General features: G+C 52.3%; 1 protein-coding gene across 2 annotated transcripts in view; it reads right to left on the bottom strand.

Moving 5' to 3' along the window:
* TFCP2L1 (transcription factor CP2 like 1) overlaps positions 1-17,891 on the bottom strand; it is a 71,023-nt gene that overhangs the window by 16,371 nt on the left and 36,761 nt on the right. Inside the window, exons 3-12 of one of the 2 annotated variants that reach the window (XM_054478736.2) lie at positions 16,755-16,831; positions 16,156-16,261; positions 15,338-15,444; positions 13,997-14,149; positions 9,512-9,622; positions 6,715-6,806; positions 4,956-5,004; positions 4,777-4,870; positions 2,388-2,478; positions 1,259-1,362 (exon numbers count right to left, since the gene is read on the bottom strand). In XM_054478736.2, the coding sequence (XP_054334711.1) occupies positions 1,259-1,362; positions 2,388-2,478; positions 4,777-4,870; positions 4,956-5,004; positions 6,715-6,806; positions 9,512-9,622; positions 13,997-14,149; positions 15,338-15,444; positions 16,156-16,261; positions 16,755-16,831 (984 nt within the window). The remainder of the gene's footprint in view (positions 1-1,258; positions 1,363-2,387; positions 2,479-4,776; positions 4,871-4,955; positions 5,005-6,714; positions 6,807-9,511; positions 9,623-13,996; positions 14,150-15,337; positions 15,445-16,155; positions 16,262-16,754; positions 16,832-17,891) is intronic. The other variant, XM_054478737.2, reaches the window with a different exon arrangement.

The following is a 17,891-nucleotide window of genomic DNA, read 5'->3' as shown; positions in this document are numbered from 1 at the left end:
TGACACAGACACAGCCCGCACCAGCCAGGCAGGAGCAAATGCCACCGGCAACCCAGGGTGGGTTACTCAACTTCAAGGGACCTCAAATTCCTCAAAAGCAAATGCAATTGGATTAAATTCAAGATTCTTAAGCCTTTCCCTCACCTGAGAAACCCTTGGTTCAATAAACCTCATCAGAGGCCCAATATTTTAAAAGCACACACAGGTGGGTGTGGCAGCTCATGCTTATAATCCCAGCACTCTGGGTGGCCAAGGCAGGCAGATTTCTGGAGCCCAGGAGTTTCAGACCAGCCTGGGCAACAGAATGAGACTCCATCTCTACAAAAACATACAAGAATTAGCCAGGTGTTGGGGTGTGCACTTTTCTTTTTTTTTCCTGAGACAGAGTCTCACTTTGTCACCCAGGCTGGAGTGCAGTGGCATGATCTCGGCTCACTGCAACCTCCGCCTCCCTCCGCCTCCCGGGTTCAAATGATTCTCCTGCCTCAGCTGGGATTACAGGCGTGACCGTGCATGGCTAATTTTTCTATGTTTTTTTTAGTAGACATGGGGTTACTCCTGACCTCAAGTGATCTGCCCGCCTCGGCCTCCCAAAGTGCTGGGATTACAGGCATGAGCCACGGCGCCCAACCTACTTTTTCAATATTTAGAGATTGGGTCTTGGTATATTGCCCAGGCTGGCCTTGAACTCCTGGGCACAAGCAATCCTCCCACCTCCCCAGGTGCTGGAATTATAGGTGTGAACCACCACACCCAGCCATAATTTTGCTCCTAAAACAAACCAAGCTGCCAGCAAAAAGAAGTAGCAGGATCCCAGGCTGACGCCTTTCACCATGGCCACTGGGAGTGCTCGGTGGGAGCAGGAAGGCTGACAGCCACGCCTCTGAGGTCCTCGAGAGCCTCCTCTCATCAGGAGCTGCATCGGGAGCAGTTTGAGGAAACAAAAAGCTCCAGGGTGGGCATTCCTGGCTCCAATCCTGACTGCCACTCACTGGAAGCAAGATCTGGGACAATCCCAACACCTTCCCAAGCCTCGGGGTGTGCACTGAGGCGGCACCCACACTGTGGGGCTGCCACAAGGTCAGACCGTGCACCATGCAAGGAGCACGCACTAGGCTGCCCTTTCCACGTGTGGGCATGTGGGAGCCCAGGACTGTCCTGTACATTCACTGGAAGTGAACAGAAGCCAGACTGTGGGCTTGGAAGCCAGGCTGCAGGACCCGATGTGTGGGTCCCAGCTCTGCTCCCCACAACTCACCACACAGGTTGCTGTCACCACTGCCGTCCCGCTTCTGCTGCAGTGGCACTCGATTCTGCTCCAGCTCCTGACAGACATAAATGGTCATCTTTGGCCTCACATTCCTGGCAGGAGAAGAGAAAATAAATAATAGGCGTGGTGGACCAGGCGCAGTTGTTTCAGAATATTCCAGGATGGAAACAATAGTGGGCAGAACTCGGGGAGGAAGAAAGACAGCGGTGGTGACGTGGAGTGCCTGTCATGGGGTGGTGGATGACCCTCCCAGGTCCCGTAGCCTGCCAAGGGGCACTCTGCCCCAGACCATGAAGCTCAACATACAACACGTTTTCAGGCAACAATTAGAGCAAGCACTGTCTGTGGCTTGCTGTGTACCAGGTATTGTTCTCAGAACATGCGTAACTCATTTCATCCTCATACAACTTGCGAGGGAGCTAGGACCATCGCTATCATTCCACAGTTGAGGAAACTGAGGCTCGCAGGGCAAAGGGCTTTCCCTTCACTGCACAGCACCTAAGAGGCAGATGTGGGACTCAAACCAGGCGCTCACTCTAAAACCATGCTGTCCATGTGTAGCTATTAAAACTTAAATTCACTAAAGTTAAATAAAAATTTCGTCCATCACATCAGCCTCAGTCCAAGGGCTCCACAGCCACACGTGGCCAGCACGGCCGCAGAACGTCTCCGCCATGGCAGGAAGGTGTGCAGGACGGTGCTGCTCTGGAGTCTGCCCTGAAACTGCTGCATGACACCATATGACTGTCCCCAGTCCACAGCTCCCCTCAGGGAGGGAGCAGCTCCGAGCCCAGGACCACACAAGCATCTGAGAACATGGGCAAGCGGCTCAGAGGCCGAGATCCAGAGGCCAAGGCTCTCGTCCAACCAAGAAGAGGGAGGGGCCTCCAGGCAGGGTCTGCGGCAGCTGGCCACATCTCCCTCTGCAGTGTCTCACTCCCCTGCTGTGGCCCGTGCCCCTCTTGCCACATTTCCTCCTACACTTGACCCCACACTGCAGGAGTTCTGTCCCCCCGAGCCAGACCACCCGGCATCCAAGAGGCTGAGGTCGGGGTTTCCCACCACATGCCACGGGACATGAGCCTCTGGCTGGCATCACAGAGAAACCAACACCTACCGGCCTTTGATGGCGTTGAAGAGCCGGATCCCATCTGCGGGACCACAGATCTGGACCAAATCATCTCGGGACATCTTCAGCAAGTCAGCACCTAAGCAGAAAAACGGGGATGCCCGTTACATGGAACACAGAGAAAGGGGTCTGTCCCCAAGCACCCGCAGACCCCATAGCATTGGGGGTAGGGGGTGAGGAAGAGCCAGTTGCACCATCTCACAGAGAGAAAATGGCAAAATGCTCAACAACGTCAGAAGATTGCAGCCCAGGAATTGCCAGTGCTCACAACAGTGAGTACAACAGCAGCCAATAGGTCCCCACGGCCTGCCCCGCTTTCTTTCTTTTTTGTTTTTTTTTTTTTAAGAGACGAGGTCTCACTATATTTCCTAGGCTGGATGGTCTTGAACTCCTGGGCTCAAGCAATCCACCTACCTCAGCCTCTCAAAGTACTGGGATTACAGACATGAGTCACTGCATCTGGCCTTTTCTCTTTTTTTGACATATAATCTGTATGCATAGATGTCATCAGCACAGGGCACTGGCCACATGTGCATCTGTCTGTATATGGAAGTATACAGCTCGCTGGATGCTGACAATCTGAATACACCCTGGGACCCAGCACTCAGGGCAAGCAGTGAAACATTACCAGCTTCCTGTAGGCCCCTCGTACCAGCCACCACCCCTACTCCCACCCAGGGGAGCCACTATCCTGACTTGCTACGGCGCAGACATATTTTGCATGTTCTCTGAAGTTTCTGTACATGGAATTGAACGGTAGGCACTCTTCCTGGTCTGGCTTCCCTCCCCCCAAGTCATGTTTCACGGTGCATTTGTGTGGAATGTAGTCATAGAGTGTTCATGCCCGTTATTACCTATTATCATTGTGTGACTACACCACAATTCACATACCCACTTTATGTGGATGGGCGCTGGGGGGGCTTCAGGTCTGGGCTGTTATGAAGGCTCTCTGAACATTCCCATACATGTCTCTGTTCATTACACAGGTGCATGTCTGCCGGGTCTAGCCCCAGAGAGGGCTGCGAGGTCACGGGGTGTGTTTGGCTCTGGCAGATACTGCCAGCAGTTTCCCAGAGTGTTGCATCCATGTATGGTCCCACAAGCAGCATGTGAGGATGGGCCCACAGTTAAAGGAATATAGGAAGGTGACTGTCTCATGGGGACAGAAGTGAGCATAGCGTGAGGGCTGCCCCTTCCTCAAAGCCCAAGGGGTCCCCGAGAGCCGGGTCCCACACACTCTCCAAGGTACTAGTGTATCAGCCTCAGGTGAAAGCCTGCCCGAGGCCACAATTCCCACCCCTCTCCTCTCACCACAGTAAGATACGGTTTTAGGTACAATTCTACAGTCACAATGGCTATACTCGCTATACTCCCTTCCACTGGGAGTAAAAGCCGAAGTCCTTCCACTGTTCTTCCAGGGCCCCCATCCTGTCTGTGTCCCTCGGTGCCTCTCTGACCTCTCCTCCCCGGGCCACTCCACTCCACTCCACCTGGGTCCCCTGCTCTGTGACCACACAAGGGAGGGGCCCACATGGTGGCTGACTGCCCTACTTAAGACACAGCCGGCACTCCTCCCCCACCTCCACCTCCTGCAGCGCAGGGTCCTCTCTGAACCCCCACTCCAATCACAGGTCACACTGCACCGAAATGAGCGGTTTACGCATCTGTACTGACTTACAGCTACAAGCTCCCAAAGACAGGGACCCTCCCCCAACAGGCTCTCAGCAATGCCAAGCTGAGGATGCGCGGGCACCGTTTCTCTTCCACTGCCACAGATGTCTGTGGAATCCGCTCCTCTAGTTGTGGCCAAGCCTTTACTCTGTCACTGTGGATGAACTCTACTTGGTGACAAGGCTCACTGCTCAGTTCACCTTTGCACCCCACAATACCTAGCTTGGGACCTCTGTCTGAGGGCCCATCAGGAAGGGCTCTGAAACTTTTTAAAGAAGGAAGAGCCCCCTTTCTGTCCCAACTGTGACCTCACCTCCAGCTCCCAGGTCGTGGCTCTGGAGCCAATGTGAGGAGCAGTATTTGGGTAGGAAAAGCATAAGGGGCCCTGCATCACCCTGCCAGGCTAAGGGGACTCTTCCTGGGCAGACCAGAGCCCGCCATCTCCCACAGGTGAGGAGATCTTGACCAAGTCACCCAGATGGTCCCCCTAAAGTCGCACTCGCTTGGGACCTTCTGGGGGCAGCATCACCTATGTCCAGCACTTGGCCCAGGGTTGGGGCATGTGAGCGAGTGAACCCACACTATCTCAGGTCTCCCAGCCGAAACGACAGCGCTGCCTGTGTTGAGAGCAAGTCCTGGAAGGTGGCCAGCCTTGAAGTGTTTCCAAGATGCTCGTGGGCTTTAAACACAATTCGGAGATGCTCACCTGAGAAGCTGGCAAAAAGCCGGCAGAACTGCGAGAACCTGTTGCGGTGGAGCCACTGCTGGGCATCCTGGATTGAAGCTGATGGGAGCAGGTGCTGTGGGCAGAGGGGAGAGGCCTTGAGATGGTGGCCCAGGGCCCACGAGGGACCGCCAGCCAGAAAGCCCTGCTCAGACACTTACGTCACTGCCCACGGGCAGGGCCTCCACCGGGTGGGTCGGAGAGGCATTGCTGCAAAGGAAAAGGAACGAGTGATGAGGACGGAGGGGGCTCCCAGGGCCATGGCCAAGGTCCTGGCACCCAGCCTGGCACTTTTACTTCCAGTCAGATGCAGGATTTGTTCTAAGTGAAATGAGTCCTCAAGAATTTCCTGAGTCACAGAAACACAGCAGGAGCCAACGTCCAATCCCTCAAAATCCCTAACTGAGCCTTCGTTGTAGACAGGAAGTTCTGATAGGCTACACTGCCCCAGTCAGTGACACTCCTCTACCCCAAGTCACTGGCAGCACATCCCAGGCCCCTGTTGGCTGACCCCTGCTGGTCTTGAACTTGGAGATTCAAAGCCCCAGCCCCAGGGAAAGGCACGCTGACCAAGGGCACCCAGAGCCTCGGCATCTAGAAGGCTACCGCCAAACTCAAGGGTCCTCCACCAAACCCTTTGCCGGGTGGAGAGGAGAAGGCATAAGAATCCCATGAGGAGTTATTTTTAGTGAACAAGCACCCGCAGCTTGACATCCATCCACGAGGAAAAGCACTGTTCTGTTTTCTCCCGAGAGGGGGTGCACAAGCTTCCTCGGGGGCCAGATTGGGGAGGAGGCACAGACCTGAGCGCTCTCCAGGTGGACGGCAGTGAAGGCTGCACAACAGTGTGAATGTACTTAATGCCACCAGACTGCACACTTAAAAATGGTAAATTTTGTGTTATGTATATTTCTCCATAATGGGAAAAAGAGACCCTCACAGGGCTGATCCCCAGACCGGTCATCAGTGAAGACAGCCGCCACTTCTCACCAAGTCTCTACAGGGTGCAAGCATCATACACTTGTTCCTCCCGACCCTGTGTAGAATTCCTAACCCCCTTTTGTAGTAGAGAAACTGAGGCTCAGGGAGGTTAAGGGAGTTACCCCCAAAAAGGTACAGATTGAAGACTAGGTCTGCCTGAATCTAAACATAACACCGTTTCTGTGTCTAACCCCCACTTCCCCAGGGACTCCCTGGTAAAATCAAGTTCACAGACAATCTCATTTTCTTACTAGAAAAGTTCTGTCTGTCAAGCATGGGCTCTGACGAACCTGCAGGCAGAAAACAGGCAGCTTCCCACCTGGCACTCTCCTGCCTCCACCCCTGCTGCCAGCACAGGGCATGCAGGGCCATCATGGTGACCCGTGGCCCCGTGCCGTGCAGCCCACGACACTCAGGAAACTGACTGTCCCGTCACGGCATCTTCAGGGTCCATGCGGCCTGTGTGTCTGCAGAGCTGTGTGGGATGGCAATGAAGCCAGCTTCTGTGTTGTGAGGCCTGAAACCCAAGGCAGAGAGGACCCTAGCCAGACCCTCTCACCCCCACACTCAGTGACCGTGCTGAATGAAGAACCAGGAAAGGCCCCCCAGACAGCTGCTCCCTAAGGCACCACTGTCAGGAGGGCCATTCTGCCCCAGAGGGCACCAGAGGCTGTCTCGGGTGGCTGACCTCATGCACCCTCAAGCCAGTCCTGGTTTCACCAGGTAAGTTCTGGGCCGCTGCCCCACCCGACAACGTTTACAGGGGTGTTTCTGAGCACTAAAAGTTGTGTAAATGCCGAAGACAGCTGTGACTGCAACACGAGTTAGCTATCCTGAAACCCAAACAGAAAGGAGAGGAGACCCAGAAAGGAAGACTAAGAAAGGAAAGTACACCTGTCTTCATTCCAGGGAACCCAAAGAAAGAAAGGTGGGACGTACCCTTCGCCGAGGCCAAAGCTGTTTGGAGAGCCATTGTAGCTTGGGGACGGGGCGCTGTTCACCTGGTAGGCCACGTCGGGCCACGGAGAGCACTGCAGGAGAGAGCACAGGGCCGAGCTGGGATCTGGAGAGGTGCTGAGCCGTGCTCCCCAGGTCCTCCCAAGCAGGCACGCACTGACACCAATGCATGAGACCCCGACCCGTGAAACGCAGCCTGCGTTTACCCAGTGCCCACAACGAGCCATGGCCAGGCAGGTTATGAGGGCCACATGAAGGAAACCAGCAGAAATGTTCAATAAGTCATCCCTGGAGCAAGTGAAGTACGCAAGGGGTCTCTCTGGGCTTCCTAGCAGTAAAACCAGAGGGGAAACATCACAGTCATGTGATTCTTGGGTCCACGAGAGAGAAAAAACAAAACCAGCCAGTTACTCAGAAACACCTTTTCCTGGGAGAGACAAATTCGTGTAAATGTCTGTTATAGGGAGTACTGGACCACAGGCAACTTCCAAACAAAAAAATAAGCAGTAAGAGTCAGTATTAAAACCTGTGCTATTTGAAAAAAGAACCTGCCGACAGGGGCGGAGGCTCTTGCACAATCACCAAAAGCAGCTCCTCTCAGTGAAATTGGATGGTGTTTATTCCATTTCAGGCATTCTGCTAGGGGCTACGGGAGATCCACAAACATGAAAGATGTGATCCTTGCCCTCAAAAACATTCTACTATGGAAGCCAAAAACAAATGCATGTGGAGTCTCCCAAAGGAAGCAAGGATTTACAGGTTTTGCCTGCTGGAGAAAGTCCATCCAGCTGAAAAAGTTCATCTCTTCCCTTCCCTGCAATGATGCCTCTTCAGAGAGGGCCAATTTAAAGCATTCCTGAAGATTTACTATCACCCACCAAACTATAGTGTTGGTAAATATTTAAGTGTTGTGAGTGTGGACTCGAATTTGTTGGTGCTAAATCCTACAGCCCAAGTAGGAAAGCTGAACAGCTGATAGAAGTGGCAGCCAGTGCCTCCCAGGGTGGGCTTTCAACTACGCTGCACTGTGGCAAGGGCTTGGACAGACCTGGCATGTGGCTCACCAGGACCTCTCTTCCCAGGGGCAGTCAGCAGAGGAGCAGAGAGGTTGAGGCTGTTAGGGAGAGAATGGTATCAGGAGGTGGGGAACACTCTGGGCAGTGGCACCAGCACAGGCATGGACCAGGTATGGGAAGAAACTGGTCTGGCCTCTAATCTATAAATGCAGTGCTTGCATCCTGCCACTCCTTTGCAGGCCGTGGGGGAGGCAGGTGACTGACCTTCAGTCAGATAAAATGCCAGTGCACATCTGTCTGACCACAAAATTAGCTTTTACACTGTCTTCTTGCAAATACCCTTCTGCATGTCCACACACATACAAACATACAGCCGCTCGTCAGCCAAGACCGGGCCACCATTCTCTTAGACGCTCCAAGCCTCACCCCTAACAGCCTTAACCCCACCATGGCCGGCAGGGGCTTACCACATGGAGGGCCTTCTGAGGAAGTCCAATTATTCAATGAACAAACACCACCACCAATTAGTTAGCCTGACTGCAGAACATAGTGGGAAAGAGTTGCACAAAAATTCCCAGTAAAAAAGGAGGCACTAGCTGCAACTCGTAAAGGGAAGAGATTAGGTACAGTGGCTCACGCCTGTAATCCCAGCACTATGGGAGGGCCGAGGTGGGCAGATCACTTGAGGTCAGGAGTTCAAGACCAGCCTGGCCAACATGGTGAAACCCCGTCTCTACTAAAAATACAAAAAAAATGTTCTGGGCATGGTGGCACATGCCTGTAATCCCTGGTACTGGGGGAGGCTGAGGCAGGAGAATCACTTGAACCCAGGAGATGAAGGTTGCAGTGAGCCGAGACTGCACCACTGCACTTCAGCCTAGGCAACAGAGTGGGACTCAGTCTCAAAAAACAAAAAAAAAAAAAAAAGGAAAGAGGAAGAGCGAGTTCCTCAAGAGTTCCCATGGACATATGGAGGGTTGGAGTAGGCTGGCATTGCTGTCAGGGTTAACAGAAAATGCAACCAGACGGCAAAATAACAAGCGCTGACGCCCTCCAACCCCAGAGATCCCACTGAGAATGGAAACCTGCCAATCGCTTCCCATGTGCAGATCCTCACATGCACAGTTATTCACTGCACCACTGTCTGAAACTCCAAGAGCCCAGAAACAACCCCGCATCCACCAACAGGCCATCACACACGATGCCACGCAGCTGGGTAAGGAACTAGAAGGCTGTAGGGATCAGGCACCAAGATAAGCTAATAATGGAAAAAAGCAAGGTGTGTCTATGTACACTGTTGGTGTATAAATGCAGGCCATGGGGCAAACAAGCGTCTACATTGGCGTCACCTGCAGACAAAGTTGGACCAGATACGCAAGGTTTCTGTCCTGGAGGGGAGAAACCATGAGGCTGGGATGGCACTGGGAGGGATATTTTCTGTTGTACACTCTCTTGTACCTTTTGAATTTAAAACCATGTGAATACATTACCTACTCAAAAAAAAAAAAAAAAAAGTAAACTAATTTGGGAAAGCACAAATGCATTCAAAGGGAGTAGAGCTGGAAGTTATTTCTGAAATACCTCCCGGGCCACTGGGTCTTATCAGATGAACACGAGCTCCAGACACTGGAACCCACCACAACAGAATAAGTACTCTCAGAAGTAGTCACCCGAGATGGGCGATTTTCCAAGAATCTAAACCAGCAGCCCTGCTCCTGGTGGAAGGCCCTTGGAGGCTCTGTCCCCGCACCCAGCTGGCTCACCTCTGTGAGGATGGTGGTTTCATAGGACGGCTGGTATTTCTCCTTCTCTTGGGCAGTTCTTTTCTCCATCTTCTCCCGGTCAGTCTTCTGTTTCCGATCGGCTCCCTTCGGCTGCGAGCACAGAGTACAGAGTCCAATTAGCCCAAAACCGACAAAGGCAGCAGCCCCCAAAGCCCTCTCCTGCTTCCCACCTCACCCAGGGCCCCAGGGCGCAGGGAGGAACTCAGGGGCAGGACAGCACCTATCTCCCCTCCCATTCCGCCTGAATGCTTCCCCACCTGAGGAACTCGGAACCTGCCACGGGTCATGCACTCTGCTGTTCAAGGGGAAAAGATTGTTTCCCATGGCCACTCACTTATGAAAAGGAAGCCTGGGGACCCACAAGGAATCCCAGTGCATTCCTTGGGTTACCCAGGAAGAGCAGAGGAAAGTGGAAGAAGTACAGGCTGCTGGTCTGGATTTAGTCTGTGCTTGCAACCTGAGAAATCCTGGCCATAAGCTGAAGGCCTCCTTACCCCCAACTCTCAGGACTCCCGCTAAGCCCCAGCTTACACTCTGTCTGCAGGGGAACGTCTCCATCCAGAGAGAGAGCCTGACAATCGTGGGTGCTTTGCAAACCGGGGCAACTTTCAAAGGGTGTACAGGCCTCATGGTTATTATTATTCCCTTCATTTACAGAGTGGGAAACTGAGGCTCAAGGGGTTCATCAGGATGGGAGAGGATCCAAGTGAGAGCAGCCAGGTGTGCTGCATCGCAGGCTGGCCCCGCAGGTACCACCATGGGGGGACTTCTCCACCTTGCTATGTAGTCTCCTGAGCATTTGCATCTTATGAGCTCATGCCTACTTGGCGAAGTCAGATGTAAAGATTCCAAGCAGCTCTAGAACCGAGCAGTTTTACTACGCACGCAGCAGGCTACATGTGGTGGGCAGGTAATGAAAACAGTAGTTCAAGCTCAATGGCACCTTGAGGGATTTTCATTCCAGGGGGCACCTTTCTCAGGCTACGGCTTTTGGCTGCCAGATCAAGGGTTTTTAGGGTGCATCTCTTACAGCAGTGGTCCTCAACCTCCGGGCCACAGACCGGTACCGGTCCCATGGCCTGTTAGGAACTGGGCCCCAAAACAGAAGGTGAGCAGCAGGTGAGTGAGCTAAGCTTCATCTTACTGTGAAGTAAATACTTCACAGTATTTACAGCTGCTCCCCACTGCTCACATTACCGCCTGAGCTCTGCCTCCCATGTCAGACCGGTGGCGGCATTAGATCCTCATAAGAAGGTAAAACCTTTTGTGAACTGCACATGCAAAGGATCCAGGCTGCGTGAGAATCTAATGCCTGATGATGGGTCACTGTCCCCCCTCACCCCTATATGAGACCATCTAGTTGCAGGAAAACAAGCTCAGGGCTCCCACTGACTCTGCATTATGATGAGTTGTATAATTATTTCATTATATATTACAATATAATAATAACAGAAATAAAGTGCACAGCAAATGTAATGCACCTGAATCTTCCCGAAACCATCCCCCTTCTCTTCTGTGGAAAAACGGTCTTCCACAAAACCAGTCCCTGGTGCCAAAAAGCTTGGGGCCCCGCTGCCTTGGAGTGATGCCTGCCCTGGATGAAGCAGGGTGGGTGATGCCTACCCTGGATGAAACAGGGTGGCAGAGGTCACACAGGGATGTGAGCAACAGATCCAGTGTCCCGGGTGACAGTGCGGCGTGTGGCAGCCATACCCCCACGACCTGGCCTCCCTGCTCCACCTCCAGCTCCTGTATCTCAGGAGACTCCTCCTCCCTGCACAGAGGGTACAGGCAAGGCGGGGTTACAGCCAGACCATGGCCAAGCCTGCATGCGGGGCACGCACTGGGCCTTGATGAGGCCTGGAGGGAGCTGGTTGCTCAGACAGGAGCCCTGCCTTTCCCTTCAGAGACCCTGACACCCCACACAGAGTCCCAGGGAGCGGCTCCAACAAGCCAGGCTCCCCAGTAACTGGGGTGACCGGCAGAGGGAGGGGTGACAGGCAGCTTGGCTCAGCTCAGCCTGGTTTGTGCACATCAGCTGCATCTCTTCTGTGAGTGGGGGCAGGCAGGTGGAAGGACACACCTCAGGCATTCTGAGGAGCCAGTTTTGGGTGACTAGGGGCTCCTGCCACCCCTATTCCCTGCAGGAGACGCCAAGGCCTTCCTCAGGGCACTGAGACCAGGCAGCTTCCGGCCCAACTCCCCAAGCAACGCCTGGCATGGGTTGAGGAGCCTGGTAGACAGAGCCCCCACTCCTAAGCTTCTGACCCAAGGTGTAGAAGGGGTACACAGGGCACCCCATGGGGGTGGAGATGCCTACCTCATTTCTCTCCTACTGCCCAGCACAGCGTCTCCCCCAGGACACACACCTTGAGGGCAGCAGAACTAACCTGACATCCCTGGTAAGGGAGTAAACCGCTGCCTGACGGGGGCCAAGGCTGGCAGAGCAGAGACGCGGTCTATACATGAGGGGAGGTGGTGGCCAGAGCAACAGTGAACTGCAGGCTAGGAAAAGACCACGACACACAGCCATGCAGGTGTCCAGGACCGTCAGATCCCAGAGCAGGCAGAAATACCACAGGGCTGCCACACCCACTGCTTGGTGGACGTGGTCGGCAGAATAATGGTTCCCAAAGACAGCTGTTTGCTAATCCCCAGAACCTGTGAATATGTCACCTAACATGACAAACGGGGAATGGAGGTTTCAGATGGAATTAAGATTGCTATGCAACTGATGCAATAGGAAGACTATCCGGGATTAACTGCTTGGCCCCATGTAATCAAAGTGTCCTTACAAAAGGAAAAGGGAGGTAGACGAGGAGGTTGGGCCCGCCATGTGAGGAGGACTCAGCCTGCTCTTGCTGGCTTTGAAGACAAAGGAAGAACCATGAACCTAGAAATGGCTTTAGAAGCTGGAATAGGCAAGAGCCCCGCCCAGAGCCTCGGGAAAGGAACACAGGCCCGCTGACACCTTTAGCCCAGTGAGGACCATTCCAGACTTCTGACTGCCAGCACTGGAAGATAATAAATGCACAGAGTTTTAAGTCATAAAATTTGTGGTCATTTGTGACAGCAGCAATAGGAAGCAAGCACAGTGGAGGAGCATAGCTCCCCTTGGAGGCCACTGCTCTGTCAGGAAAGACGAACACACATCCCTCCCGCCACTTCTCCCTCCCACTTGGGACCCACATCACTGACTAACCAAGGTGTCCCAAACCACGGAGCTGGGCCAGGGCCTCAGAACCCTGTTCCCACAACTCTCAGGCAGCCCGGCTGTGTGGTCTCCTGAGTGCAGACTCCATCAGCTCATCCTCGGCTTCCTCTACTGCAGCTGTGATGGTACGTCCCCAGATCACTGCCCAGTGCTCACTGTGGGCCAGGCTCTGTGAGAAATGGCACCATCCCTGTCTCCCAGGGTTGCCACCAGGGTTATGGTTCTACCTGTGGGCATTTATTTCCACATCTGTTCCAAGCATGGGTCTTCCACAGGCCCGTGCCTTTGGTCTGGGGGAAGATCAGCACACACCCAGCTTTCTAAAGGGCCCTGTCTAAAGCAACTCCCTCTTGGGTCTCCAGCCCCAGAAGATGGAACTTTCTCAGCAGGCTCCAAATTCACTTGAATGTGAAACAAGAGGAAGATGGAATGAGCACCAAGGCTGGTTACGCAAGGCAATTCCTGCCCAGGAGGTGGGTCCACTCCTTCTCTGCAGACACCTGCTAGAGCGGCCCTGGCAGACAGGGCCTACAGGGGCTGGGGACTGTGGGGCTGAGGACTGCTTGGACATGGATTGCCCTCATGCCCTGACAATGATGGAAGCTCATGCAACCCTCCACATCTCCCTGAGGCCACACAGGACACTGAGCTCTATCGTTGGCTACTATCTTCAGGAAATAATCAGTCCAGATTGAAGAGATGGAAAATAGTGGCAGGCGACTGTAGGGAATGAAGCAAAGGAAGAAAAGGGAGGTGGTCCCCCTGAAAATGTTTCTCTAACAGGAAGCCACTGCAAAGAGAGAAATGGCTTCAAGCCCTAAACAGGACGATCCGAGGCCAGGCCTCCAGCAGGGAGAGACTCTTGCTTTGATTTTTAAGGAGAATCCAGACGTGAGCACCTGTGGGCAACTGTAATGTGCTTGGGAGAAAAAAAAAAGCTAAAATGTGCAAATCCAATCATTCTTATAGAGTAGCGCTGAGGACCGACAGCCAGGACGGACATCCATGCCGATGCTTCTGCCAGAAGCTGAGCGGGTGCCGTAGGTGAAAAGATGCCCCCAGCAGGGCAGCAGCAGCAGCCTGTGGCTTGCAGCTCGTGCGCATTAGGAGTCCAGGTAGAAGCCATGTGCTAAAGGGATGCTGCGTTCCTCGCTGGGCCTCTAAAAGGAATCTCCAGGGTCTCTGTGGGCGCATGTGACCACAGGCCAGGCCAGCAGCAGGGCAGGGCAGAGCCTGCGAAGCCACCCTACCTTGAACACCTTGATCTGGCAGCTGGCTGAGTGCAGGTGCTCCGTGTACTCCCCATTCTCGTTCTGCTTAAACGTGTCAATCTGGACTCGAAAGGGCACTCCCTTCTCGCCCCCATGCTTCCTGGGGGTGAATTCTGTGCTGATGCAGTGTACCTGGGAGGAGAAACGTTGGGCAGGTGGCAAGGTGGCACCAAGCAGAGCCCTGGATCCCCCAAGCGCCCCCTCTATGTGGAGGTGTCCTTCCCCGCTTAGTTAATGCGGGCCTGCCTCGACCGCCCTGCTCTCCCTGACACTCTGTCCACTCCATCAGGCCGGTGGCCTCCCTGCTCCCCTGCCTGCAAAAGACACACACAGCCCCACCTTTGTCTCTTTACTGTGGAGGTCCTGCCTGACCAGCTAAGTCCCCACCACTCCCCAGGCCACTGACCGCAATAACCTCAACCTAACTCCTCACCCAGATTCCTCTCCCTTGGCAAATCCTAGACTGAGGGCAGGGACCACAGCACAGCCCTAACCCCTCTCTAATGTCCTGGTGTCCAGGCTACTCAGGCCAGGCTGGAAGCGTAACCAGAAGGCTGGAACCATTTCTGTACTTCTGGTAGGTTCCTACTACATAAATGGCACTCGATATCAATGTATTGTTATAATACTGCAATAATATTATAAGAATCCATACATAATTGTAATAATAACAATGTAATAATAATTTTTAAATATATTAAGAATATTGTAATTGTAAAAAAAAAAAGAGAGAAAGAAAAGATCGCTTTTATTGAGCGATTCCTAGGGACCAGGCCGTCTAATGGCTCTGTATTCATTATCTGATTTGTAAGATGGGAGGTTAGAAAACTAAGAGGCTCAGAAAGGGGAGGAGACTTGCTTAAGGACACATAGCAAGCAAGAGAGCCGGGACCAAGCCAGAACCACAACCACAACGCCACGGTCACATCCTTCACCACCTTGATCTCACATGGCATATAACACAAGGCTGGATCCACACCAGTGCTTGATAACAAAATAATTCATTCAACAATAGAAACTATAATAGAAAAAATGTTTACTTTCAAATGATTTCTGTTGGGAAATACTCATTTATAAAAAGCTTATATATTCTATGGGTAAAACCCAGATAGAATCCTAAAACCCTCCCCACTCCTTTCCCTAAATAGGGACCAACGAGTTCTGTGACTCTTCGCAACACTCATTCTCCCTCTCCCTGCAGTTTCCTTCCCAGTGACAGGGAGCAGAAGCTCATTCCAGATGGGTTAGTTCTGAGAAACTGCACGCAGGCCACCCCAAAGACTAGGTCTTCCCGTGGAGCGCAAGCTCCCTGTGGCCCACCTGAATGAATGCAGAGGCTCTCTTCGCAGGGTCCCACAAAAACTCGACTGCATTCAGCTGGGTCGGGCTGGCCCTGGGGTCCAAGATACCAACAGACAGTGGAATATCTGCATACACACACACACATACAGAAAGTGCAATCGTCAGCCTCTCCCAAATATTTAGGGAAAGACCCTTGTTACAGGTCCCAATTCCTTCACCCGAATTTGCAACGCCGAAAGCTCTGAAAAAGTTTTGCATAACTTACTGGATGGAAAGCCTGACCTGAACCAGAAGCGCTGTGTCATCTTCACCCCATTTTGTATGAACCGTCATTTTATTTTGCTACAGAAATATGACCATGTTTGGCTGCCTGTTGGAGATGTTCCCCGATGCTCTGGGTACACACACCGTATTGTCATTCTAGCTTCTGAATTCCAAAACCCACCTGACCACAAGGATTATGGGTAAAGGACTGTGGGCCAGTCCCTGAGGCCCCAGAATTCCATTTCCATTGCCGATCTATCTCTGTGATGCTCACAGCTACCTTCAACACTTATCAAAATCCTTTAAAGCACCATCCTTCCGCAAAGCCTTCCCAGAACTCCCTGGGAGCAGGTCTCTCAATTCCACAGACCTTTCTTTTCCACTGAAAAAGGGGACTCCTTGAGGGCAGGACCCAGTGTATGGTCAGCTCTGCAAGCTCCCGCGGGGTTTTACACACAGCAGGAGCGAGCTAAAATGCCTTCTTGGCATAGGTCCCAGTGGCATCCAGGAAGAACCCAATGTGGCCTGGGTGCCTCGAGCCTTGCCTGGCCTCTCCCGGCCAGGAGACTCACCGATGTCCAGGATCCGGTCCCCCGGCCGACTCCACCGCCAGCCCTCCAGCTGCTGGTGCTCCGTGTACTGCAGCCGGCGGTCATGGAAGACCACACGGATGATGCTCTGGGGAGGGAGGCCAGCAGGGGAACAAGTGACCGTGGGGGCCGAGAGGAACCCACCTCTTTTCCCTGAGCCACAGCAAACCCTCCCACCTTTGAGGCCCCTCCCCCTGGAGTTTCCTTTCCCAGTTCTCAAGCTTTGCCCACTACCCCTCCTCAGATCCCAGTAACACTAACAACAGCAACAATAGTGATGACTACCATTCGTCCCAGTATTACTAATTGCTGTACGTTTATGTCTAATTTATTAACCCTTTTGTGCAGATGAGCAAACTGAAGCTCAGAAAAGTTCAACGCTGCCAGCCCATCTAATCCCCACCTGGGCAACAGACTCCAGAGAAACCAAACAGGGGCTGCGTCTCACCGTTGAGGGCTGAGCTGAACCCGGCCTCTCCCTAACCTTCCAGCTACCCGTGCCCAACCCCAGCAAGCCCAGGTGCCCAGACCCTAATCAAGCCCCTCTCCCCGAGGCGATGAGAACAGACTGTGAGGCTTACCTTGACATATTTTGTGTTCAGATCTTGAAAGTCTCCCAGCTTCCGATTCTCCAGTAGTCGGATTTCGTAAGACTGACCTGGATGGAGGTTAATAGGACATTTTCCATTTCTGAGTGTTTCTAAATTTGGGGTTCATCCACCTAGCAGCCTTCTCAACACCCTCAGTGCCCATCCAGGCCTCAAGGCCCTGGGGAGCAAAGCAGAGAAGATAACCCACGACCAGCTCAGCTCACTCTCTGGACTGACATCAGTCTGTCCACCCCGCCTGGTCGGGCCTAGGATACCCCAGACAACACACCGTGTGATGCTACTAGAGATAGCACCTCTACAATGTTCAAATAAACAGAATCCAGGAAAATACAGTTAACATTAAAATCACTGAACACAAACCTATACATCTTTACAAACCCCCCAATACACCAGGATGGAGAACAGAGCTACATCTATAGATGTAGAGCTATATCTATAGATATATATCTATAGATATAGATATAGATATAGACATAGATATAGATATCTATATAGATATATATAGATATCTGTATATATCTCAAATGATGATATCTCAAATGATGCCAATTTTCCCAAAATATATCTCAAATATATATATATATATATACATGTATAACTCAAGTGATGCCAATTTTCCCAAAATTAAATGTTGAACTACAATTTTACAAGACCCTATAGCATATATGGCAATTAATAAAGGGTGTTTTACAAATAATGCAATAAATCATTTAATAATTGGTATTGGTATATCTTTTTTTTTTTTTTTTTTTGAGACTGCCACTCTGTCGCCCGGGCTGGAGTGCAGTGGCATGATCTTAGCCCACTGCAACCTCCACCTCGCGGGTTCAAGCGATTCTCCTGCCTCAGCCTCCTGAGTAGCTGGGATTACAGGCGCCCGCCACCATGCCTGGCTAATTTTTGTATTTTTAGTAGAGACGGGGTTTCACCATGTTGGCCAGGCTGGTCTCAAACTCCTGACCTCGTGATTCGCCCGCCTCGGCCTCCCAAAGTGCTGGGATTACACGCATGAGCCACCGTGCCTGGCCAGTATTGGTATATCTAATTAGCTTTTTAATTTTTTTATTTTTAATAATTATAGACTCTTAAGAAGTTATAAAAATATGG

Source organism: Pongo pygmaeus, chromosome 11 (assembly GCF_028885625.2).
Source record: "Pongo pygmaeus isolate AG05252 chromosome 11, NHGRI_mPonPyg2-v2.0_pri, whole genome shotgun sequence".
Lineage (NCBI taxonomy): Eukaryota > Metazoa > Chordata > Mammalia > Primates > Hominidae > Pongo > Pongo pygmaeus.
Note: the sequence above shows the minus strand (reverse complement) of the source record. Positions and strands in the feature narration are given on the sequence as shown.